Source organism: Anguilla anguilla, chromosome 13, assembly GCF_013347855.1.
Source record: "Anguilla anguilla isolate fAngAng1 chromosome 13, fAngAng1.pri, whole genome shotgun sequence".
Classification (NCBI taxonomy): Eukaryota; Metazoa; Chordata; class Actinopteri; order Anguilliformes; family Anguillidae; genus Anguilla; species Anguilla anguilla.
This window is the reverse complement of record NC_049213.1, coordinates 4,880,455-4,901,731: the sequence shown is the minus strand read 5'-3', so window position 1 is coordinate 4,901,731 and position 21,277 is coordinate 4,880,455. Positions and strand designations below refer to the sequence as shown.

The 21,277-nt window shown below is 42.5% G+C and overlaps 1 protein-coding gene across 3 annotated transcripts in view; it reads right to left on the bottom strand.

The window, feature by feature from the left end:
• The window catches only part of itgb7 (integrin, beta 7), a 49,655-nt gene that overhangs the window by 14,363 nt on the left and 14,015 nt on the right, over positions 1–21,277 (bottom strand). For all 3 annotated transcript variants that reach the window (XR_004762016.1, XM_035388747.1, XM_035388746.1), the window contains exons 3-7: positions 17,717–17,796; positions 15,798–15,993; positions 12,586–12,756; positions 10,296–10,537; positions 9,283–9,441 (exon numbers count right to left, since the gene is read on the bottom strand). Coding sequence is in view for 2 of the 3 variants with exons in the window: in XM_035388747.1 (XP_035244638.1) it covers positions 9,283–9,441; positions 10,296–10,537; positions 12,586–12,756; positions 15,798–15,993; positions 17,717–17,796 (848 nt within the window). In the remaining variant the exon portion in view is untranslated. The remainder of the gene's footprint in view (positions 1–9,282; positions 9,442–10,295; positions 10,538–12,585; positions 12,757–15,797; positions 15,994–17,716; positions 17,797–21,277) is intronic.

The following is a 21,277-nucleotide window of genomic DNA, read 5'->3' as shown; positions in this document are numbered from 1 at the left end:
TAGCTAGACCAACGACTCACTACTGTGCATACAGACAACTCAGAGCTGTGTGATTCACCTCAAGCTACCGGGTGTGACTTGCATTGAAGTCAGGACATGCACTGTACAATAACAACATATTGAAGAAATGCTGATTGCAAGATGCCCTGCAATAGATTGCCGATCTGTCCAGGGTTTATTCCTGCCTCTCGCCCTATGCACACTGGGACAGGCTCCAGGACCCCCAGTGACCCTTACCAGGATAATCAGGCATAGATAATAGATGGATGGATGGATGGATGGATGATTGTAAGACTGAAGTAACTGGTGTCTTGAAAGAAAGGTTTGCTTCATTTCACAATTTTGGTGGTGGAGAAGGAAATGGTGTGCAGGCCAGGTTTTGACAATCAAGTTAGATTGTCAAATCTACCTGACGCAAATGCAAATTACATGCAAGATAAAATCCCCACCAACAGGGAAGTTGAAGGGCACAGACGACACGGTCGTCATACAGTCTTACAGTGTTTTACAGCGTAGGGATGCTGTCGGTTCACAGCTTGGTGGGGAACGAGATCGGCGAGGCTGGGAAGGACAGGCTGAGGGAGCTGAGGCGTCTCAGGCCGGGGCTCCGCGTCATTGGGAACTTTGTGGACGACCTGGGCCTGCTGCAGGCCTACCTGGACTGGGTGGAGGAGCTTCGGGCCGACCGGGACCAGATGGACTCCGTGAGGAACGTTGACACGCTGCAGTCCGTGCTGAAGGGTCTGAGAGTGGCGGGGGCGCACGGGGAGGGGCAGAATGCACAGAAAGCCAAGGAACTGGAGACCAAGATCCTCCAGCTGCTGGAGACCCCCACTTAGCTTACAGCAGACTGGTGATAAATACACGCATACACACACACACACACACACTTAGACACATACCTACACACACTTACTCACACATGCACACACATATACACACTTACACACACACACAGGCACACATGCTATATGCCATATCCACCCACCGTTCACCGAACATATACACTGCATTATGATGTACCGTCTGCATGTTCAGTTATTAACCGGCTACAATATTGCAAAGTCATATGGATTCAATGGGAGCTCTTCTGTGCCTACTGGCCTGTGTTCTTCTTCAAAACCACGGACAGGTTTGTTAATGATTTTTTACGTATTCTATAGCTATGTCATGGTGCTGCACTAACAAAGTCACAGACTTGTAAACCTCCGGTTGAAGGATGGAATCCCGCCTCGCCCTCAGGCAGATCATTTCCTCTTTTACACTAACGTTTTCGTTCGCTTATATATTTTCTTTACCAAAACTCACTCACGGCCACCCATACGCATTTCATGACGGCAAATGTATTCCTTTTATGAAAAGCCAGGGGTCATTTTACTCAAAAGTTTCTTCATAAGGATACAAAAAAACATTTGTATTGCAGACAGGAGATTCAGTGTTCCAGAGATAAAATGGACATCAGAACATCACAAAAAAGCAGTACAAAAGACATCATAATTAAAAGTCAGAAAATATATAAAGTCATGAAAACATTTTGGGAGAATTAAATCTACAAGAATTTCCCAGTAAAACTGCAATATGAAGTTATTGAACATTTTAACATTCAAAATGGATTTCTTATGCAATGACTTACAACGAAAGCACCGTATTATGTTAAGAATCACGCGAGAGGACATCACGTGTTGCAGGCGAGACCTGTGGAAGAGAAGTGACCGGAATTACGATAGCGGATGTCCGTAGTAGCGAGATAAGAAAATGCCATGTGTCTTTTCTCTTTCGCAAAAGTATTAAGGGACTTGAACAAACAAAACTTTAAAGAATTAAACTTTATTTACATCTTAAAATAAACCATACAATTTTACTTATTTTGCTAAACTTTACAGTATCAATTTTAGATCTGAACTGATTAGAACTGACCATTTTAACTTTAACTGAAGATATTTCAATGGAGCAAGATCCTCCATACGAGGAGTTCATGGAATATGAAGGTAATTGTATGTTTCTTGGCATAAATGTCTGTTTATAAATGTGAATGTTATATGCTGCTCGAGAAATTTCCTCATAGGCTTAATAAAGTATTCTATTTATTAATCTGTACTTCCCGCTCCCGTCTGCTGTCTGTCCTGGCCCCTCGCTGGTGGAATGACCTCCCCGTGGCGGTCAGAACAGCAGAGAATCTGACTACCTTCAAACGCAGACTAAAGACTCATCTCTTCAGGCTGCACCTCTCCCCACCCCTCCCTAGCCTATAGTTTAGCTCAAATGTACCTAGTTAGGCTAATACGATTATGTTAGTTTTTATTTGGCAGGTTTTTGTTTTGTCTGATTCTGATTAGGCAATGTGATTCCAGTGCTAGTTTGTACTTGGCAGGATTGTTGTTTGCTGAACAGGTTACTCTACAGGGTTGGAGTCCTGATCTATGTGGTCACTTCTGTCACTATGATCTTTACTTCACTCGTGTGTTTCTTTTGCACCTCTGCACCTTGATCTAATGCACTTGTTGTACGTCGCTCTGGAGAAGAGCGTCTGCTAAATGCCTGTAATGTAAAGTAATGTATTCTATACACAGTATCTATTTTACTGTTTTAGGTCCTAACTTATATTCTAACTGCTGCAGATATTTCCGTGGAGCAAAATCCTGCTCAAGATGAGTTGATGGAATACGAAGGTAATTGTATGTTTCTTGGCATAAACATCTGTTTATAAATGTGAATGTTACATGCTGCTCGAGAAATGTCCCCATAGGCTTAATAAAGTATTCTATCTATTTATTAATCTATATACAGTATCTATTTTACTGTTTTAGGTCATAACTTATTATATTCTAACTGCTGCAGATATTTCCATGGAGCAAAATCCTGCTCAAGATGAGCTGATGGAATACGAAGGTAATTGTATGTTTCTTGGCATAAATATCTGTTTATAAATGTGAATGTTACATGCTGCTCGAGAAATGTCCCCATAGGCTTAATAAAGTATTCTATCTATTTATTAATCTATATGCAGTATCTATTTTACTGTTTTAGGTCATAACTTATTATATTCTAACTGCTGCAGATATTTCCATGGAGCAAAATCCTGCTCAAGATGAGCTGATGGAATACGAAGGTAATTTTATGTTTCTTGGCATAAATATCTGTTTATAAATGTGAATGTTATATGCTGCTCGAGAAATTTCCCCATAGGGATGATAAAGTAGTCTATTTATTAATCTATACACAGTATCTATTTTACTATTTTATGTCTTAACTGATTATATTCTAACTGCTGCAGATATTTCAATGGAACGACATCCTCCACACGAGGAGTTAATTAATTGCATATAAACCACACTCGTTTTGTATTATATGAGTGCCTTCTGCTATGTTTTTCAGTTCCTACAGTATAGTGTTTCTAAACATGGCACTGAGTTTATTGGCTGAGTGTTGTAGTTTGTCTCTACTGCCCTCAAGTGGGAATTACCAGCCAGTACACCTTGAATTTGAGAAAAAGGGGAGTTCACATGAACATTATAATATAATATCAAACTTTATTTATATAGCTCTAATTAAAGCCCAGTTATAAAGTGATTCGCACAAAGTTCGGAAGAATATGAGTGCTAATTTCATGCATGAAATTCAAGTCAGGTCAAAGTGAACAACAGTTACAACAAGAAACTAACAAGAAATCTATTTAAAAAGTGGTTCAAAAAAGTATGGCAGGAAAAAGTCTCAATCATTCAATCGTCATTGTATTTATTGTAAATATAACTTATTATTATTCAGACATTTGCTCTGTAAGTTGTGTGATTACTAAAGCTGACTGAGAAATATGGTGCTGAAATTAATACAGATAAGCTGCTGTTTTCTGCAGTGAGGTGTAGTACACATCTTTTTTTTAATCGGTGAGCAAAGGGAGTCTGTCAAAGAACCCTTTTCTTAATGATTTGCATTAGTTTAGTATGTAGGGCACAGACGACACGGTCCTGACTAAAACACCTGTAAACACAGACAGTTTTACAGTGTCTTACAGTGTTTTACTGCGTAGGTTCACAGCTTGGTGGGGAACGAGATCGGCGAGGCTGGGAAGGACAGGCTGAGGGAGCTGAGGCGTCTCAGGCCGGGGCTCCGCGTCATCGGGAACTTTGTGGACGACCTGGGCCTGCTGCAGGCCTACCTGGACTGGGTGGAGGAGCTTCGGGCCGACCGGGACCAGATGGACTCCGTGAGGAACGTTGAGCACCAGTGGCTGCAGCCAACACCAAAACTACCTGGCTGATGACATTCGGGCGACATAGCTCAGGAGGTAAGACCGATTGTCTAGCAGTCGGAGGGCTGCCGGTTCAAACCCCGCCCTGGGCATGTCGAAGTGTCCTTGAGCAAGACACCTAACCCCTAACTGCTCTGGCGAATGAGAGGCATCAATTGAAAAGCGCTATATAAATGCAGCCATTTACCATTACCATTTGATGACTGCTATGTCCCCATCTGCTACATGAGGAGCTTTTTGAGTTAACCTTTTTCCAATCCTTTGACTAAATTAAAACTATACTTCTTTGGAACCCTGGTTTTGTGTACTTCTTCACAGCATTTACACTACCCATGCCTGACACCCTGACAGCCAACCTCTCACGCACGCACACACATACTGTACACACATTCATACGTACAGACACACACATACAGATGCACACACTTATAAATACAAACTTATACACACAAACTCACATTTTACATACACAAAATATTACATCAGAGATTCTGCACTATTTAGGAATGGTTGGGACACTGTATTTGTAACAGTTTTTTGTGCCATTCATAAAATGTGAAATGTGATAATACTCTGCACCAATAATAATCTGTCACTGGCACACAAACATCTCTCTCTAGCGATTATTGGTTCTCCACACTGGACTTTATCTATGAGAAGCAAACAGGCACCCTTGCGAGGAACCATACTGTCATGTACGCTGTTCCTGTCAAATGGCTGAAGCGAAGTGTGAGCTTGGCTAGTATTTGGATGAGGGGCCTCCGAGGAAAACTAGAGGCTCATTTCCATCACATATTCTATGCGTCCTTGCCTGACCCAGAACTTGATCATGGCCCGCCGTGTTTAAGGACATTAGAGTCCCTTAAGTGGATGACGTATAAATGATTGACCTTTGGATCCACCTCCCCCTGTCTGCCACATCTGCAATTGAGGTGGCTTCAAACTGACACTTGTCTGAACAAGGACGATCCATTTGCCTATTGCATGATTTCTCGATTCCTCTGTCCTTACATCCTTGCCTTGGATCTTTTCCTCGTGTCCTCCAATGGGTGGAGCAAAAGAACAAGGAAAGGATGTGAGGAAATGATGCCAGGAGGTAAAAATATGCGATTGGAATGAGCCCTAAGTTGCTGCTGGAAGTGGTGTTGGTGGGCTAGTAGGGGGGTCATTCTCTTTAAACCCCAGTGCAGTGAAGGGGACACTGTGCTGTAGGAGACGCCATCTTTCGGATAAGACATTAAACCAAGGTCCAGACTCACTGTGGTCATTAAAGATCCCATGACATTTATACCAAAGAGTAGGGGGTTCCCTGGTGTCCTGGCCACATTCTCAACCTGGCTTCTCCATCTGCCACCTAATCAACCACAGTTTAGTTGGCAAAAAATAAATAAAAATTGTTCTACCTCTCTGTTCCCTTATCACTGTAAAAAAAAGGGCTTTTATAACAAAATAGCTGCAAAACATAAGATAAAATCAAGACACGGCCGTGGTCGAGAGGAGAGGAGAAAAATCCCCCTCCCTGAGAAGCTGATTACTCACAACATCAGGATACCTCGACGGCGAAGATAAACTTTTATTCCCCTCGCAAAGCACCCCCAGAAAGCTCCCGGACGAGCCCCCACTTGTCACAAACCGGGCCGCACGGCCGTGACACAACAGGGAGACGCACACGACCAAGCCAATTAACAAACAATTTATTTAAAGAAAAAGTGTTGCTGATTACACTCTGCCACGCCCATCTCCAGGGCCAAAGCCAGTGTTGCTGTTTACACTCTGCCACGCCCATCTCCAGGGCCAAAGCCAGTGTTGCTGTTTACACTCTGCCACGCCCATCTCCAGGGCCCAGTGCCAGTGTTGCTGATTACACTCTGCCACGCCCATCTCCAGGGCCCAGAGCCAGTGTTGCTGATTACACCCTGCCACGCCCATCTCCAGGGCCCAGTGCCAGTGTTGCTGATTACACTCTGCCACGCCCATCTCCAGGGCCCAGAGCCAGTGTTGCTGATTACACTCTGCCACGCCCATCTCCAGGGCCAAAGCCAGTGTTGCTGTTTACACCCTGCCACGCCCATCTCCAGGGCCCAGTGTCAGTGTTGCTGATTACACTCTGCCACGCCCATCTCCAGGGCCCAGTGTCAGTGTTGCTGATTACACTCTGCCACGCCCACCTCCAGGGCCCAGTGTCAGTGTTGCTGATTACACTCTGCCACGCCCACCTCCAGGGCCCAGTGTCAGTGTTGCTGATTACACTCTGCCACGCCCACCTCCAGGGCCCAGTGTCAGTGTTGCTGATTACACTCTGCCACGCCCACCTCCAAGGCCCAGAGCCTGATTTCTTTCCTCCACCGGTAAAGACTTACGCTCTCTGGTGCCACCATGTATTCAAAAAGGAAGTGACAGGGCAAAACTGTGTGGGCCAGTGATATCACTTTTGGGAATAACTATGTGAATATCCGTGTTGAAATATTAAAAAGTATAAGATAGCACTTTAGACACTATTAAAATGAGACTTTAAAAAAGCAACGAAAAAGTTTATTTATCTTTCTGTGCAATGTAGTACATGTAAAACATGTTTTCAACAAACAAAAATGCCAGGTTACTCACATATACAAAGCACTGTCTGTAAGTCATTACTTCAAATCTAGGCCTGCCATTAAATGTATTGATATCAAAATTGTACCAAGTTACATGAAACAATATTGGCTATCTTAGCTCAGACAAATTAAACAAGCTGTATTCCAAAGCAATGCTACCCAATGTTTCCTAAATTATTAAGTTATGAAACATTATGCGCTTCTGTCCTTCCCAGGGGTCACCTGGCATGTGACACACAATTCCTCGTATTTCTTTGTTTGAATTGATGTTTTTTTTTTGTCATCAAAAAAAAGAAAAAAAAAAAGCTCTCATGCCATAGCCTGTGGGATAAAGAACTATTGTCTGTTGGTAGTGAAACAGCTGACCACGATAATATGGAAAATAATAAACATATTTACCCAGCAATTGACTGGACCGGTTGGTGTTGTTTTTCTGGTAATACTGGACTCTTTGGGATTTTATTATATTTTTTTATTTTAACCTTTATTTACCCAGGGTAGGTTCGCTGAGCACGGATGCCCTTTTGCAGGAACGCCCTGCTTCACACTCATACACATTCACACCTGGGAGCTGTCCAGTACAACCACAATCCTTTATTGTTGGCCACTGAGCAGCTCTATTAAATTATTCCACATAACTATTTTGAGTGACTTGAAAGAACTGAGGAAATATTGGGTAGCATTGCTTTGGAATACATCGTATTTAATTTCGGTCAGGCAAGATAGCCTATATGGTTTGTAGTACCGTAACTTGGCGTCATTTTGATATCAAAACTTTTGAGTAACTTGGCATTTTTGTACGTTGAAAACGTGTTTTTTTATGAGATATAATTTCTTTTTGCAAAGCGTTTTATTACGAGAGTGAGAAATGCGAAGTGACCCTGTAAGAAACGGTTGTGGATTATGGCTATCATTCTGTGAATTTGTACAGTCTGATGAGTGTGTACGTTTAGCAGTTTCGGTTTGCTATATATGTAAAACAGTGGCTGTGACAATGGTGCGGTGGCATAATTGTAAACGCCAAGTTACTCAAAAGTATTGATATCAAAATACCGCCAAGTTACGGTACTACAAACAATATAGGCTATCTTGCCTCACCGAAATTACATACATAAGATGTATTTCAAAGCAGTGCTACCCAATATTTCCTCAATTCTTTCAAGTCACTTGGCCCTGTGTGTATAAGCATGCACTACATGGACAGGCCAAACATGTGTGTGGATGGCTCTCTCACAGTCAAGATTGATTGAATAGGTGTGTGTATGTCCAATTTGTATTGGTATGTATGTATTTCGCTGCCCAGGCTTTCTGTTGCGTGAATGATAGTATGTTTCTTGGTACAAGTGTGTTCGTGAATGTGAATGTAAGATGCTGCCAGGGAAATGTCCCCATGCGGATAAAGAAGTTCTCTATGTATGTATGTACAATATGTGTTTTACATGCAGTATTTATTGTACGTAGCAAATATACAATAACTTGTACATGTACTCAAATTCAGTTCAGAAGCAAGTATAAACATATGTTTTCTGGAGAAATATGCTTCCTGTAGTGACTGACCAGCAGTTTTCTACATGAATTTCAATGTGTTCCATGAGGCAATTCAAAATATTTGACTCTTTGATCTGACACAAAGTTTGCATGACATTGTAAAATGGTAAGATTACAAAACACAGGGTGACTTGAAAGAATTGAGGAAATATTGGGTAGCATTGCTTTGGAATACATGTTATTAAATTTCGGTGAGGCAAGATAGCCTATATTGTTTGTAGTACCGTAACTTGGCGTCATTTTGATATCAATACTTTTGAGTAACTTGGCATTTTTGTACATTGAAAACGTGTTTTTTATGAGATGGCATTTACATTGCATCCATTTATACAGCTGGATATACACTGAAGCAATGCAGGGTACAACAGCAGTGTCCTACCCGGGAATCAAACCTGTGACCACTAGGTTACAAGACCAGTTCCTTACCCATTGCACTACACTGCCGCTGAAATGACCTGGGAGAGTCAACAGCCGAAGAAATATCCCATTTCCCACAGAATCAAGGGATGACATGGGGTGCCTTGGCAAACTAGCTCAGTTAGCACACATTTTTTGTGTGCCAACTGAGCTAGTAGCTGTGCTGCTGCAAAGCCAACACTAAAAATACTGAGCTAATGCATGAGTGCCATCATAAACAATGTAAAACACATTTGATCCACCTGATTCTGTGACACCATATAAGAACGGCACCAAACTGAAAAACCATTTTGCCCTAAACGTCAGCATGCAGCGTTTCAGAGATCTTGGATAATGCACCTGACTGAAGCACAGCCTCTTGACACATCAACATCCTGTGATTCCACGCTAAAGAGGACATTTAGCCCTAAGCTCAAACAATAAACAGGGCAAGAAAAAGAGAGAACAATTCTCTCTATGCAGCCAATCACTCACATATTCAGTGGCTTTGTCATAGTACCCATCTGCGTTGAGGTGGCATTTTCCATCGTTGGGCTGGTAGATGCCAGCCAGCCTGCCATCGCCTGCCATGTGGAAGGTGTCATCGGAGGTGTAGACCAGGATGCGGGTGACGTTGTTCCAGCCGATAGCCTCCTGCGGAGAAACCCGCAACACAAATCAGCCGAAACAAAGAGCATGGCAAAGCTAAAAGGCAAAAAATCAGATATCTGTGAGGTCGAGCCTTTCTGCAAAACCCCAAGACCCAGTGGTGAAGCATTCTGAGGCATTTTTTCTGATGCAGCCGAATAAAAAGAATTAGCACTTTATCGTGTGGTTAGGGTTAGATTCAGTTTGTAATCCCTCTCACTATTCAAAATATTTTTCTATAAGTCTGTTGATGACACTTGGATAATACATCAGCACCCCAATTTAAGATTAATTGAAATAAGCTACTCCATTCTATTTAAACTTTCACCCAGTGAAATTAATAAATATGCAGGGTCAGTTGAATGTGAAGAACAGGAAGAATAAACTTCACTTTGGTTCTCTTTTTTCCCCCTTCTCCCTGGTAAAGTATAATGTGGGAGTTCCACCAGTTTAAAATTTTACCCACACCAAATACCCTTCACGTAGAACAGGCATACCCAAAGTTATGGTCTAATGGTTTTTTACAGTTGGAAAACATATCCGTTAATCATTTGTCTTGAAAAATATTCAGACCTATTCACAGTGCAGCTGGAAGGTTGAGGTTCTGATCAGAAAAAGACATATTGACAAAGATTGCTGGTGTTATTCCCCACAACCACAGACAGCTGTACTGTATCGCAGTAAAAAAGTTGCAATAATGCTATAGTTGGGATGCTACACCACTAGGGTAGTCCAACATGACCATTTCCCATTCCACATTGGGAGGCCCCACCCCCATGGACCTACACTCAAGGCCATGTCCTCATATACAAATGCCCCGCCTCTAAAGAGAATGCCCCGCCTCCAATGAAAATCCCCACCTGGCAGACTGCCGCTTGCATCATGGCATCAAAGCCAGCCTCAGGAGAGTCCAGGTTGCCCGAGATCCTCTGCATGCTGACCCGGGTGGTGAAGTCCGCCACATCGTCGGTGAGCCGCAGCACGTTGTGGAAGCTGAAGGCTGGCTGGCAGCTGTCCATGCGGCTGGGGCAGGGGTTGGCCAGCTTGCGCTTCACCTGGCTGACGTAAGGCAAGGCTACCTTGTCCACGAAGGAGCCAAAGCCTACCCAGCATTCGGGGGAAAGGGGGGGGGGGTAACCAAGAGGAATGAAAAAACCGCTGGGTAAGTCATACCGCTGGAGAAGTGAAACTACCTGGCAAGTCCAACCACTGGGCAAGTCAAGGCTTTGGGTAAGTCAAACGCTGGGCAAGTCAAGGCTTTGGGTAAGTCAAACCTCCTGGAAAGTCAACCCACCAGGCAAGTCAAACCACTGGGTAAGTCAGCAAAACCAGACTGCCTATTAATCAATGGTTCTCAACCTGCAGCTCGTTGGATTTACAGAAAGATACATTGGCTTTATTCAATTGCAAACTGAGCCACCTACTTCAGCAAAAATTTTAGGCTGGGGTAGGACAATGACATTTTCACAGTACGATAATCGTGTAACCAAACATCATGATCTTGTGATGCATTTTTCTTGTATTCATGTTTTTTAACACATATATATATTTTTAACATATTTTTAAACAATGTATCACATGTACAACTTCATAAATTTTTAACCACAGCCAGAGATTCATTATCTGAGCCACTGAGACATTACTGTATGTACTTTTAAGTCTCCTTTACAAGCCCATTTTTTAAAACACTTATTAATTCCTGTTCTTAACTGTATGCCTCACTGTTATTTTAACCAACTTGTGTTATTTTAACTAACTTTAATATTTTAATCTTTATTGTGTTTCTAATTCCTTTTTTATTAGGGTTTTATTGTTAGTTTTATTATTTAGATATATATGAAAAGCACTATATAAAGTTTAAAGTTTATGATGACGATGACGATGATTACTATAATAATTGTCACAGAAGTGGGGGGTTAGGACCCAAACGCAGAGTGAGGAGGAAAACACAAAACTCCAAACGGTAAATGTAAACAAGGACTTTACTTACGAAACAGGAACAAAAGCAGGGAACAAAAGACCTCGCAGGGCTAACTCTCAAAAAACAAAGAAAACTTCAAAACACAAGAAACAAGAACAAGAAACTCCAAGAATCCAAAAAGCATGTAAAAACGGAACATGGGCAGAAACACATGGGGAGCTACTCTCAGGAGGAAACACGCAGGGCAGAAACATAACCAGAAGCACACACAAGGATCCAGCACCCGAGTCAGGGAAGACAAGCACTTAAATAAACAAGACACTGACGAGACACAGCAGGGCACAATGCACAATCAAGCCACAGAGCGGGAAGGGAAAACGAGACAACCAAAAAACAATAATTGAATAATTGAAAACAATAATACAATTAAACAGGGTAAATGAACAGAACTAAAAACTGTCATCTGGCAGCACAAAAAGGGAAACGCAGACAAACCACAGAACCATGACAAATAATAATAATAATAATTATAATAAACACTGTAGCAGCTCTGATGTTATATTATTTCATTATGGTTTTTTAGTTAGTTTGGCTGATAACTGGATTTTTTGACACGTGCGATAACTTCATTTGCAACATGGTATACAGTTTATTTTGAAATAGTTTGTATTTTCAATATCACGGTACACTGTCACACCAGTATACCATCACAGCCCACATTGATAACCACTGTATAAGGGATGTTCTGTCACTAGCCTGTCCGCAGCATCATTCGACATGAGACATCCAGTCTTAATATCCGAGAGGGAGTCACTAATCTATTGACAGCTAAAGGCAGCCTCTTTACACCAATAGGGCCTCGACTCTCAGCTTGCTCGATGACATCATGCAATTAATGCCTTTGGTCCCCTGCTGTGGCTACAGTCACATTTCAGTCCAGAACTTCCGCCAGGTGTGGTTGTGCTTATGGTTATTTTATTGGTCTGAAAGAATTAGTACATTTTGATTGAAATTACAATTAAGTTTGGCTGATTTAAATTAGTGCAATTTGGCTTTAATTGCATATGACATTTTTCTGTCAAAATCCTCTTTCCCGCTTTTTTATTTTGCTTCAGCTTTTTCCAGAAGAATGCATGGCTGAAATGTTGGAATTGGAATATTTAATTTCCCACTGTCTCTTAGACCTGAGGAAAGCTGGTGGGGGGTAAGGTTCAGGTCAGGGCACTCACCAATCCTGACTTTCTGTGTGACCATCTTCAAGGCTTTGAGGATCTCTTCACCCAGGTTCTTGATCTTTTCCAGGTCATCCTTCATGGAGAAGGACAGGTCCATCAGGTAGTACAGGTCAATGGGGTATCCTTCCGCCCTCTTGAACCACACCTCAAAGGTCTCTGGGACTCCTGAGGGATCGGGAAGAGACAGCGCCCACTGTTCATCATAGACGACTAACATCCAAAGAAACACATTGCTTCTGTTACAAAGGATAGAAAAAACATGTATAAAGCACACAATGAGCCAACTGTAGCTGGTACAGTATGAACTTCTATAGACTTGGTTGTGATTTGACCAACTATTCCCTTACCCCAAGCCAACAGTTTGAATTAGCTATAGCATATATATGGTTATTTAGACGTGAATGTCCATCATGTCCAGTTTTCCTTGATGACAATCTATGAATTGATGAAAAGCCAGAAACACTCACAGTAATCCCAATGCTGCTGTGTTCCCAGCGAGCAAAAAATGTTGCTGCATCATTTAACAATGTTACGGTAAAGTTGTTTGTTTGAGAATTACATTACATTGCAAGCATTTAGCAGATGCTCTTATCCAGACTGACTTCAACAGCATTTGCATTTCTTACATAGGACCCAATTATACAGCAGAATGAACCCTTGTAAGAGAGGAGTCAAACTGAGACCCAGAAAAGGCTGGCATTTGAATGAGCCTGCACGCTGGGACTCATCCTGTACTTCAAAGGACCCGAGAGCCTTGTGATAAAACAATAGGTTACTCGGACTTCCTCTGGATGAGCAGGCCATTTGGCTCTCTGGACTGTTACCCTCTGGACAAGACTGAGAAGGGGAACTGGACTGGTTGTTTATGGTTGTGTGAGCAAGCCGTTGGCTCTCTGGAATGTTGCCATCTGGACAACTAAGATAAGGGGAACTAGTCTCTTTGTCTAGGGTTGTGGGTGTGTGTGTGTTGGGACCATTAAGGGTGAAAAGATCATCAGGCCTCTGGCCAAATGGTGGGGCAACTGCGCGGGACAGTACCACAGTGCCCTTATGTGGGCCCCTCTGCCATTACACTTTTTATTTCTTTTCTGGATCTGGACTCTAAACCATCTGTTTATCATATTCAAAAACCCCGTAAAACCTTACAAACCATGCACATGTTTTCATTATATTACTGTATTATGCCTTATGTAGTAATAACATGGATTGCATGTAAAATGGTTCAACAAAAGGGTATTTTCATGACAACTCCACCATAATATTACATCCCCCGGACATGTTTGGTATGGACGTATTCAGAAAAATTCAAGAAATTGAATGAAATATGTTTCATACCAAATAAAATTTAATAAAACATAGTCACAGAAACTCAGGAAAAAACTATCACAATGGAATGTCCTCTCTGGTAATCATCTCCTTTTCCCAATTTCCCCACTAATTGTTTTAACAGCCTCCGAATGGTGGGGGCCGAAATTCCAGATTTTATTATTCGGCCAAATTAATTTATGGCAATGCCGCCTAGACCAAACGCGGGATTTGGCTTAAAAGGAAGGGAGACAAAGCAATCTGGGAAGATCGTAATCGACTTCCCACATTGCACATACTCTGTGCTCTGTGTGTAGATAGACAAGGAAGATCGTAATCGACTTCCCACATTGCACATACTCTGTGCTCTGTGTGTAGATAGACAAGGAAGATCGTAATCGACTTCCCACATTGCACATACTCTGTGCTCTGTGTGTAGCTAGACAAGGAAGATCGTAACCGACTTCCCACACTGCACTGTGTTCTGTGCGTAGCTGAACAGGGAAGATCGCAATCGACTTCCCACACTGCGCAGACTCTGTGATTTCGTGTGTAGCTGAACAGGCTGGGTAAGAACTTTACTCTGTATTTATGTTTTTAAACCTTCCGTATTTTATAATTGATTGTGAATTTGAAGCTAATGACCTACCTGCCTGTTAAATAAATTCTTCTTATTTTTAACTTGCGTGGTCTTCATGACTCTAATCCATTTCATCTTCTTTTCAGCCAAAATTCTGATTAAATACTCAGGGGGACAATTATGACTAGGACCTACTGATCAGGGGTCTAGTACAGCGAACGTTTTTAGTGAGGTCCTCAAGTTAGATAGGCGACCACGATCTGCCCGCTAACGGGATTGGTGTTGTATTGGTTCTGGTGTTTTGGCTTAAGAGGACCGATGGGCGTTATACGCCGGTTCTTGTCAAATTCGCCTTAAGGAGCCCAATAGATACACACTGTCCTGGGCTCATAACTATCTATGCACAAAGGACGGCATGTATTATGGTGGTCAGCCTCCTACCCTCTGGGGGCTTCACCAAACTGAGATTTAACAATAGTGCTAAACCCGGGAGCATATATTGAGGAATGATGGCACAAGATAGAGTCGAGTGTAACCACTCCAAGTTCCACGTATAGTTAAAACCAAAATTTTAATTATAATTTCATTTGGAGTCAGATTATTACGAGAGTAAAACCTAGTAACTGTTACGCTTACTTGCTGTGGTCATGGATATATTTGATGTGTTGTTCTGTGCATTTGTGAATATTCTGATGCTCCCATTGGAATATTGACAGTCCGGCAACAGATCAGATATATCTCTGATGACAGCATAGCCCCGTTTGCGAACGGAGAGTAACCAGAATGCTACTGGTCCGTTTCAGGCCAGTCTTAAGCGGGATATGAAACAGCGCATTCATATCTGACCCGCGGCGACGGAACCAGTGCATTCTTAAGTATAATTGTGCCCTGTTCTTACGAACAGAGGAAAAATAACACCTCCGGTTTTGAATCACACCAGCAAAGGGAAAACACGCGGTGCCTTCCCCTCCAGCTACAAACCCTCATTGGTCTAGCTGTGAGGTGTTTACACCCTGAAGCAATTCAAATGAAGTACCTTGATCAAGGGTATAACAGCAGCATGCTACTAGGGAACTGAACCTGCAACCTTTAAGTTACAAGCCCAGTTCCCTAACCATAATACTAAACTGCTGCCAAGAACAATAACATAGTAGAATTTCCCTTACCACATCCAAAACCATTGTTTTCCAGCCAGGAGGTAACAGAGTTCCAAGCAATCATACTTCTTAGTTTACACCGTAACAAAATAAAACACCGAACTTTGATTTGGCTCACTGGGTTCAGACAGACTGAATGACACCGCATGAGTACCGGCTCTTACCGACACGGATCTTGAGGTGGAGGCTCTGGGGCTGCAGCTGCACCACGTTCTCAGAGTTACTCCGCAGGTCGATGTTCTTCAGCACTTCTACGCGGGACAGTGGGTTGATCACGTTCCCCTCCCCACAATTCCTTTCCTTGAGAGCCTCGGCTGTGTCGCACCTCCGCTCGTTTGGCTCCCCAGCCTTCAGGAAGTCCTGTGGACTCAAGTTGGTTACCAACGTCAGGGTGCAACAAAGGAGAGCTTGAGGACAAACTTTGAGGTTAGCATTACATGATATTAGCCCAATGATGGCCCAATCCGGAACAACAATGAGCCCCTGGGACGACAATCAGTGATTTTATCCCGTGTAGTGTGATATGATGGTTCCCCCATGGAGCATGGGTTCCCACCTTGAACCTGGTTCCTTCCAAGTTTCTTCCTCTCGGTTACCAGGGAGTTTTTCCTTGTCACTATTGCCTTAGGCTTGCTCCTTTGTGGGGTTTAGGTTAGGATTGTCTGTGAAGCGTATTGTGACAATTGTTTGTGAACTGTTCTATTATAAATACATTTTGATTTGATTTGAAAGACTTCACGTGAGAATTTTTTCTATACACTGTTCATCTCCCCCGATTCCTCCCCCTGTCCCTTTCTCCCTCCCTATCTGCAGTCACTAGTGGCCCTCCCCCTGTCCCTTTCCCCCTCCCTATCTGCAGTCACTAGTGGCCCTCCCCCTGTCCCTTTCTCCCTCCCTATCTGCAGTCGCTAGGGCCCCTCCCCCTGTCCCTTTCTCCCTCCCTATCTGCAGTCGCTAGGGCCCCTCCCCCTGTCCCTTTCTCCCTCCCTATCTGCAGTCCCAAATGGCCCTCCCCCTGTCCCTTTCTCCCCCCCTATCTGCAGTCACTAGTGGCCCTCCCCCTGTCCTTTCCCCCTCCCTATCTGCAGTCGCTAGGGCCCCTCCCCCTCCCCCTTTCCCCTTCCATATCTGCAGTCGCTAGTGGCCCTCCCAGATGTGTCCTATCTGGTGAACAAGCCACGTCAAAAGGTAATTGTCTAGTGTAACTTTGACAATCTCAAATGATTGTAAAATGTTGCGTAGATTGGACAGGCCATTAGAAGCTTGGAAGAGATGGTCTGTGGCAGCTGAAGAGGCCCATTGTGACGTCAGTTGCAAGAGTGTTGTTCAGGTTCTGAATGTTCCATCAGTGTTAATCAATGGGAAATTTTTTGATACAAAATCATATCTCAAAACATATTTGAGAAGCACAAGCAAGGCAATTAGTAGATACACATCCTTCTAGTCAAGCTGATGGTGGTTGCCGTTTCACTGAGAAACTGTCTTCTCTCTAGTTTCACTGAGTTCTTCCTGTAGTTGTGGCGCAGTTTTAAGATGGTTTCTTTAGATAGATACCACAAGACATTTTTTTTTGTCTTCTGCCTCTGATGTTATTCTTATTCTTCCTGGTCTTCTCTGTTAACCTTACTGCCCATCAGGTGAAATCTTCTGAGTGTGTACTGAACACTGAACCTGGAAATATTCTCAACACACTGTACACAAATGACTTCAACACATTCGACCTGGAGGTTCACTTTTTGTCAGTGAAGGGGTGCAAAGAAAAATCTTTTAAAAATAAAATACAATTAAAACATTTTAAAGAAAAAATGAATTCATGACAGCAAATCCCTTAGCAAGCATACTCATCCAAAGTTCAAAGCTGATGCATTGTTAAAAAATAATAAAGAAATAAAAAAATAAACACCAAAAATCTAAAACCATTATTATTATTATTATACTTAAAAGACACTCCATAACATATTGTTTTGGGCATTTCAAATGGGAGGATAAAGAAAAAAACTGGTGATAAAAGGAAAAGAAGACCAGTGGGAGAAAAGAAGAGAGTGAGGGCAGAAGAGCTTGAGGGGTCAAAGGTCAGCCTCACCTGCTGCCAGCACCAGGCACAGCCAGGGACCTTCAGGCACTCTTTGCAGTTGGGCTGGGCCTGGCATCCTCTGGCTGACCCTGGGAAACATGCCCACCACAGGGTATCAGAACCACACCCTCCCTCACAGTTACCCCCCTCGCCTCACCTCACTCTTACAAATGGGTTCCAGGCCAGTGCTGGGTAGTGTAGACCAGTGTTTCTCAACCCTGGTCCTGGGGACCCACTGCCCTGCTCCAACACACCTGATTCATATGAATCGGTCTTCATCAAGCTCTGCAGAAGCCTGATAAAGACACATTCATTTGAATCAGGTGTGTTGGAGCAGGGAGAAGTCTAAAACATGCAGGGCAGTGGGTCCCCAGGACCAGGGTTGAGAAACACCGGTGTAGACAATACAGGTACTAGCCTGGTTCAAATTTTAGCTGAAAGCAGGAGAGGATGCCCTTTGCTGTATATATACACACACATTACATTCCAGCTATTAGAAGTCAACCTAGATTTTTTTCATTTTTTTAGATACATACAATCCATTTATACAGCTAGATATCTCACTGATGCAATTCAGGGTAAGTACCATATTCAAAGGTAGCAACACCCTTAACAACAGCAACAGTCGGTAATCAAACCTGAAACCTTTATTTATTTATTTATTTATTTATTTCTCTGTTAATTTTACCAGGTGCGTTCCATTGAGATTTCCATCTCTTTTTTCAAGGTAGCCCTGAATGTAGTTCAGTGGTGAATAACTTGGTGATGATCATGATTTATGGATGCCGTGTGCTATAAATGCTATCAATTTGCTAAATGCACAACGTTAAATAACATTAAATTGACTATTAGTACATGCTAATGAATAAAACAATTGTCATTGCTTTAGAAAGGCAGACATTTGAGCATCACAGTTTAAAGCAAGAAATGAGTTCCAGGTAACTCAACAAGCAACTTTAACATCAATGTTGTGTTTCAAAGTTATAAATATGAACAGATGTATAGCATGTATTCAAAATAATAAACATATCAGTTGTTATATTGTACCAGTACCTATTTCCTTCTCAGTTCTCAAGCTCTTTGTGCCCAAGCACCTGTGTAGCAATGTTAATACAGAAACATGCTGAAATTTCCTCAATGGATATCTTTGGGGGTTTTCTTGACTTGGACCCATTTTTCTGAACCAATTCTAATTGGTAATGATAAAAAGTTTGTCACATCTTTACAGAGTGTTGTTCACCTTGCTTTGCAATGCAATCCAATGGGGCCAAACGATCCTTGAAATGCCTCCTAAATGTGGTTTTCCACCGAATAAAAGTTTGATTAGTATATGCAAATGTATTTAATAGATAACTGTGAGCAGTTATTGCTCCAGACTTAAAAAATAACGTTCATTTTTTTTTTTTGCACAGCAGCAGTCTGTATTCATTCACACAGCCAGGGGGTGCTGACAGAGCTGTTCACTATAGTAACTTCCTTAGCAGCATATGCTTCTATGGAAATTGTAGTTTTTACTGAGAGAAGAATGTGTCTTTCCACTAAAAGTAGCAGTCTGTCCGAAACTGAAACACAGAATACCTGGTAATAAACGGACGGAAAATTAGGTGAATGAGTGCCCCCTTCAGGCTCGGCAGTAATTAATTTGAGGGTGGCTATGTGGCCGTTTGTGTGACCTCCTTATACTGCATTTCAGAGCAGTGTGGAGTGGTTTCCAGGGTGACCAAAGCTCCACAAAGAACGGTGTGACAAAATAAGTATCATTACCGAACCGCTTGGTGGAAATAGTTAAGGAAAATGGGACCGAGTAAAGAAAAAAAAACTAAATTATCCTTTGGCCCTCTTATTATGCTGAAACTTCATGATGCATTTTATGTTTGGGGGTCAAATTGACCCCACAATTTAAACCGATACAAAATTATTGTAATAGAAACATTTTCACTTTGACACTTCGTAGTATCTCCCAACTGAGATAAAAATCAGGATAAAATATGTCTTTGTTCCCAAACATTATGGAGCTCACCGTATTTTTTGTGAACAATTATTTTGTAGAGAATATACTGTATGAACTAAATGACAACGCTTGATGCTTTGTGACAGTGTGGAGGATAGATAGCGTGTTCGCGGTCAGTACTGACCTTGAGCCATGCTACCGTGCTGTCAGGCCTCCACCCGTTCTAATGGCAGCAGGTACCGCTATCATCACAGCTGCACAGACTGCCACGCGATCGACCACCCTCCCGCTCACTGCGACTGTGAGCCCAGGCATCCCCCGAATGCCGCCCTCCTGCCACCTGAGCAGGGGTCTTCAGAGCCGTCTGTTAATGGGGACACCCGCCCAGCTGGAGCTGAACGCCCGCTGCATACAAGAGGCCGGTCCCATGGTGCCATGCCACTCACAGGCTCACCGAACACAACACTTCCTTCGGGGCAAAGTGCTCAAGGCATTCATTTTCATCGGGAAGAGGAAACATCATAATCACGATCTTCCTCAATATTGTCTTCTGTTCCTGACACATCCTCCTCTACATCACGTCCATTGTCAAGGACCTGCAGTATAACCTCGGTATAACGGTATATTTTTGTCAGAGGTTCGCCATATATTCTGAATGCCTGTAGCAGAACCATGCTCAAAGAAAAATATGGGTTCGGTATGTGTGTAGGTACCCCTTTCATCTGTTTGCCCCTCCCCAATTTAGTGTGACTTAACAGAATGCTTTAAGAATTGATCCATTTGCAAATCCAGTTCCTGCAGGAACTGTGAGAGACTTCTTATTTTAAGGCTTGAGGTAAGACCTGCGTGGGAAAGTGTCACCCGTATCAGAAATAAAATATAAACAAGACCAGGTTAAAACCTAGTATATGGCTGGACCTAACACATGTGATCCAGCTGACCAATTGTGTAACTTCATAACTCGGCCGACCAATGGTGTAACTTCATCACTCAGTCAGTCAGTCAGTCACTCACAGACATTCACGTTTGTAGGGCTGGCCTCGCTGTTGCGGGCCAGCCAAAAAGGTTGTAAATTTTCTTGTGTTTTATACACCTACACCTTTGTATACACTTTCATACTACTCACACCTTTCTGACTTTTGAAAACACAGAATCATGTTTATTGCACGTTTATCATTTCATCCCACCAAATTAGGAAAAGTCATACTGAGGAAATATCGGGTAGCATTGCTTTGAAATACATCTTATGTCATTTCGGTGAGGCAAGATAGCCTATACTGTTTGTAGTACCGTAACTTGGCGTCATTTTGATATCAATACTTTTGAGTAACTTGGCATTTTTGTACGTTGAAAACGTGTTTATGAGATATCATTTCTTTTTGCAAAGCGTTTTATTATGAGAGTGAGAAGTGCGACCCTGTAAGAAACGGTTGTGGATTATGGCTATTGTTGTGTGAATTTGTACAGTCTGATGAGCGTGTACCGTTCAGCAGTTTCGGTTTGCTATATATGTAAAAACAGTGGCTGTGAGAAAGGATGCAGTGACGTAAGCGTAAACGCATTAGGAACGCAGATGAAATATGGCCAGTGTATGTACTCACGGATTTGACGTCCATCCA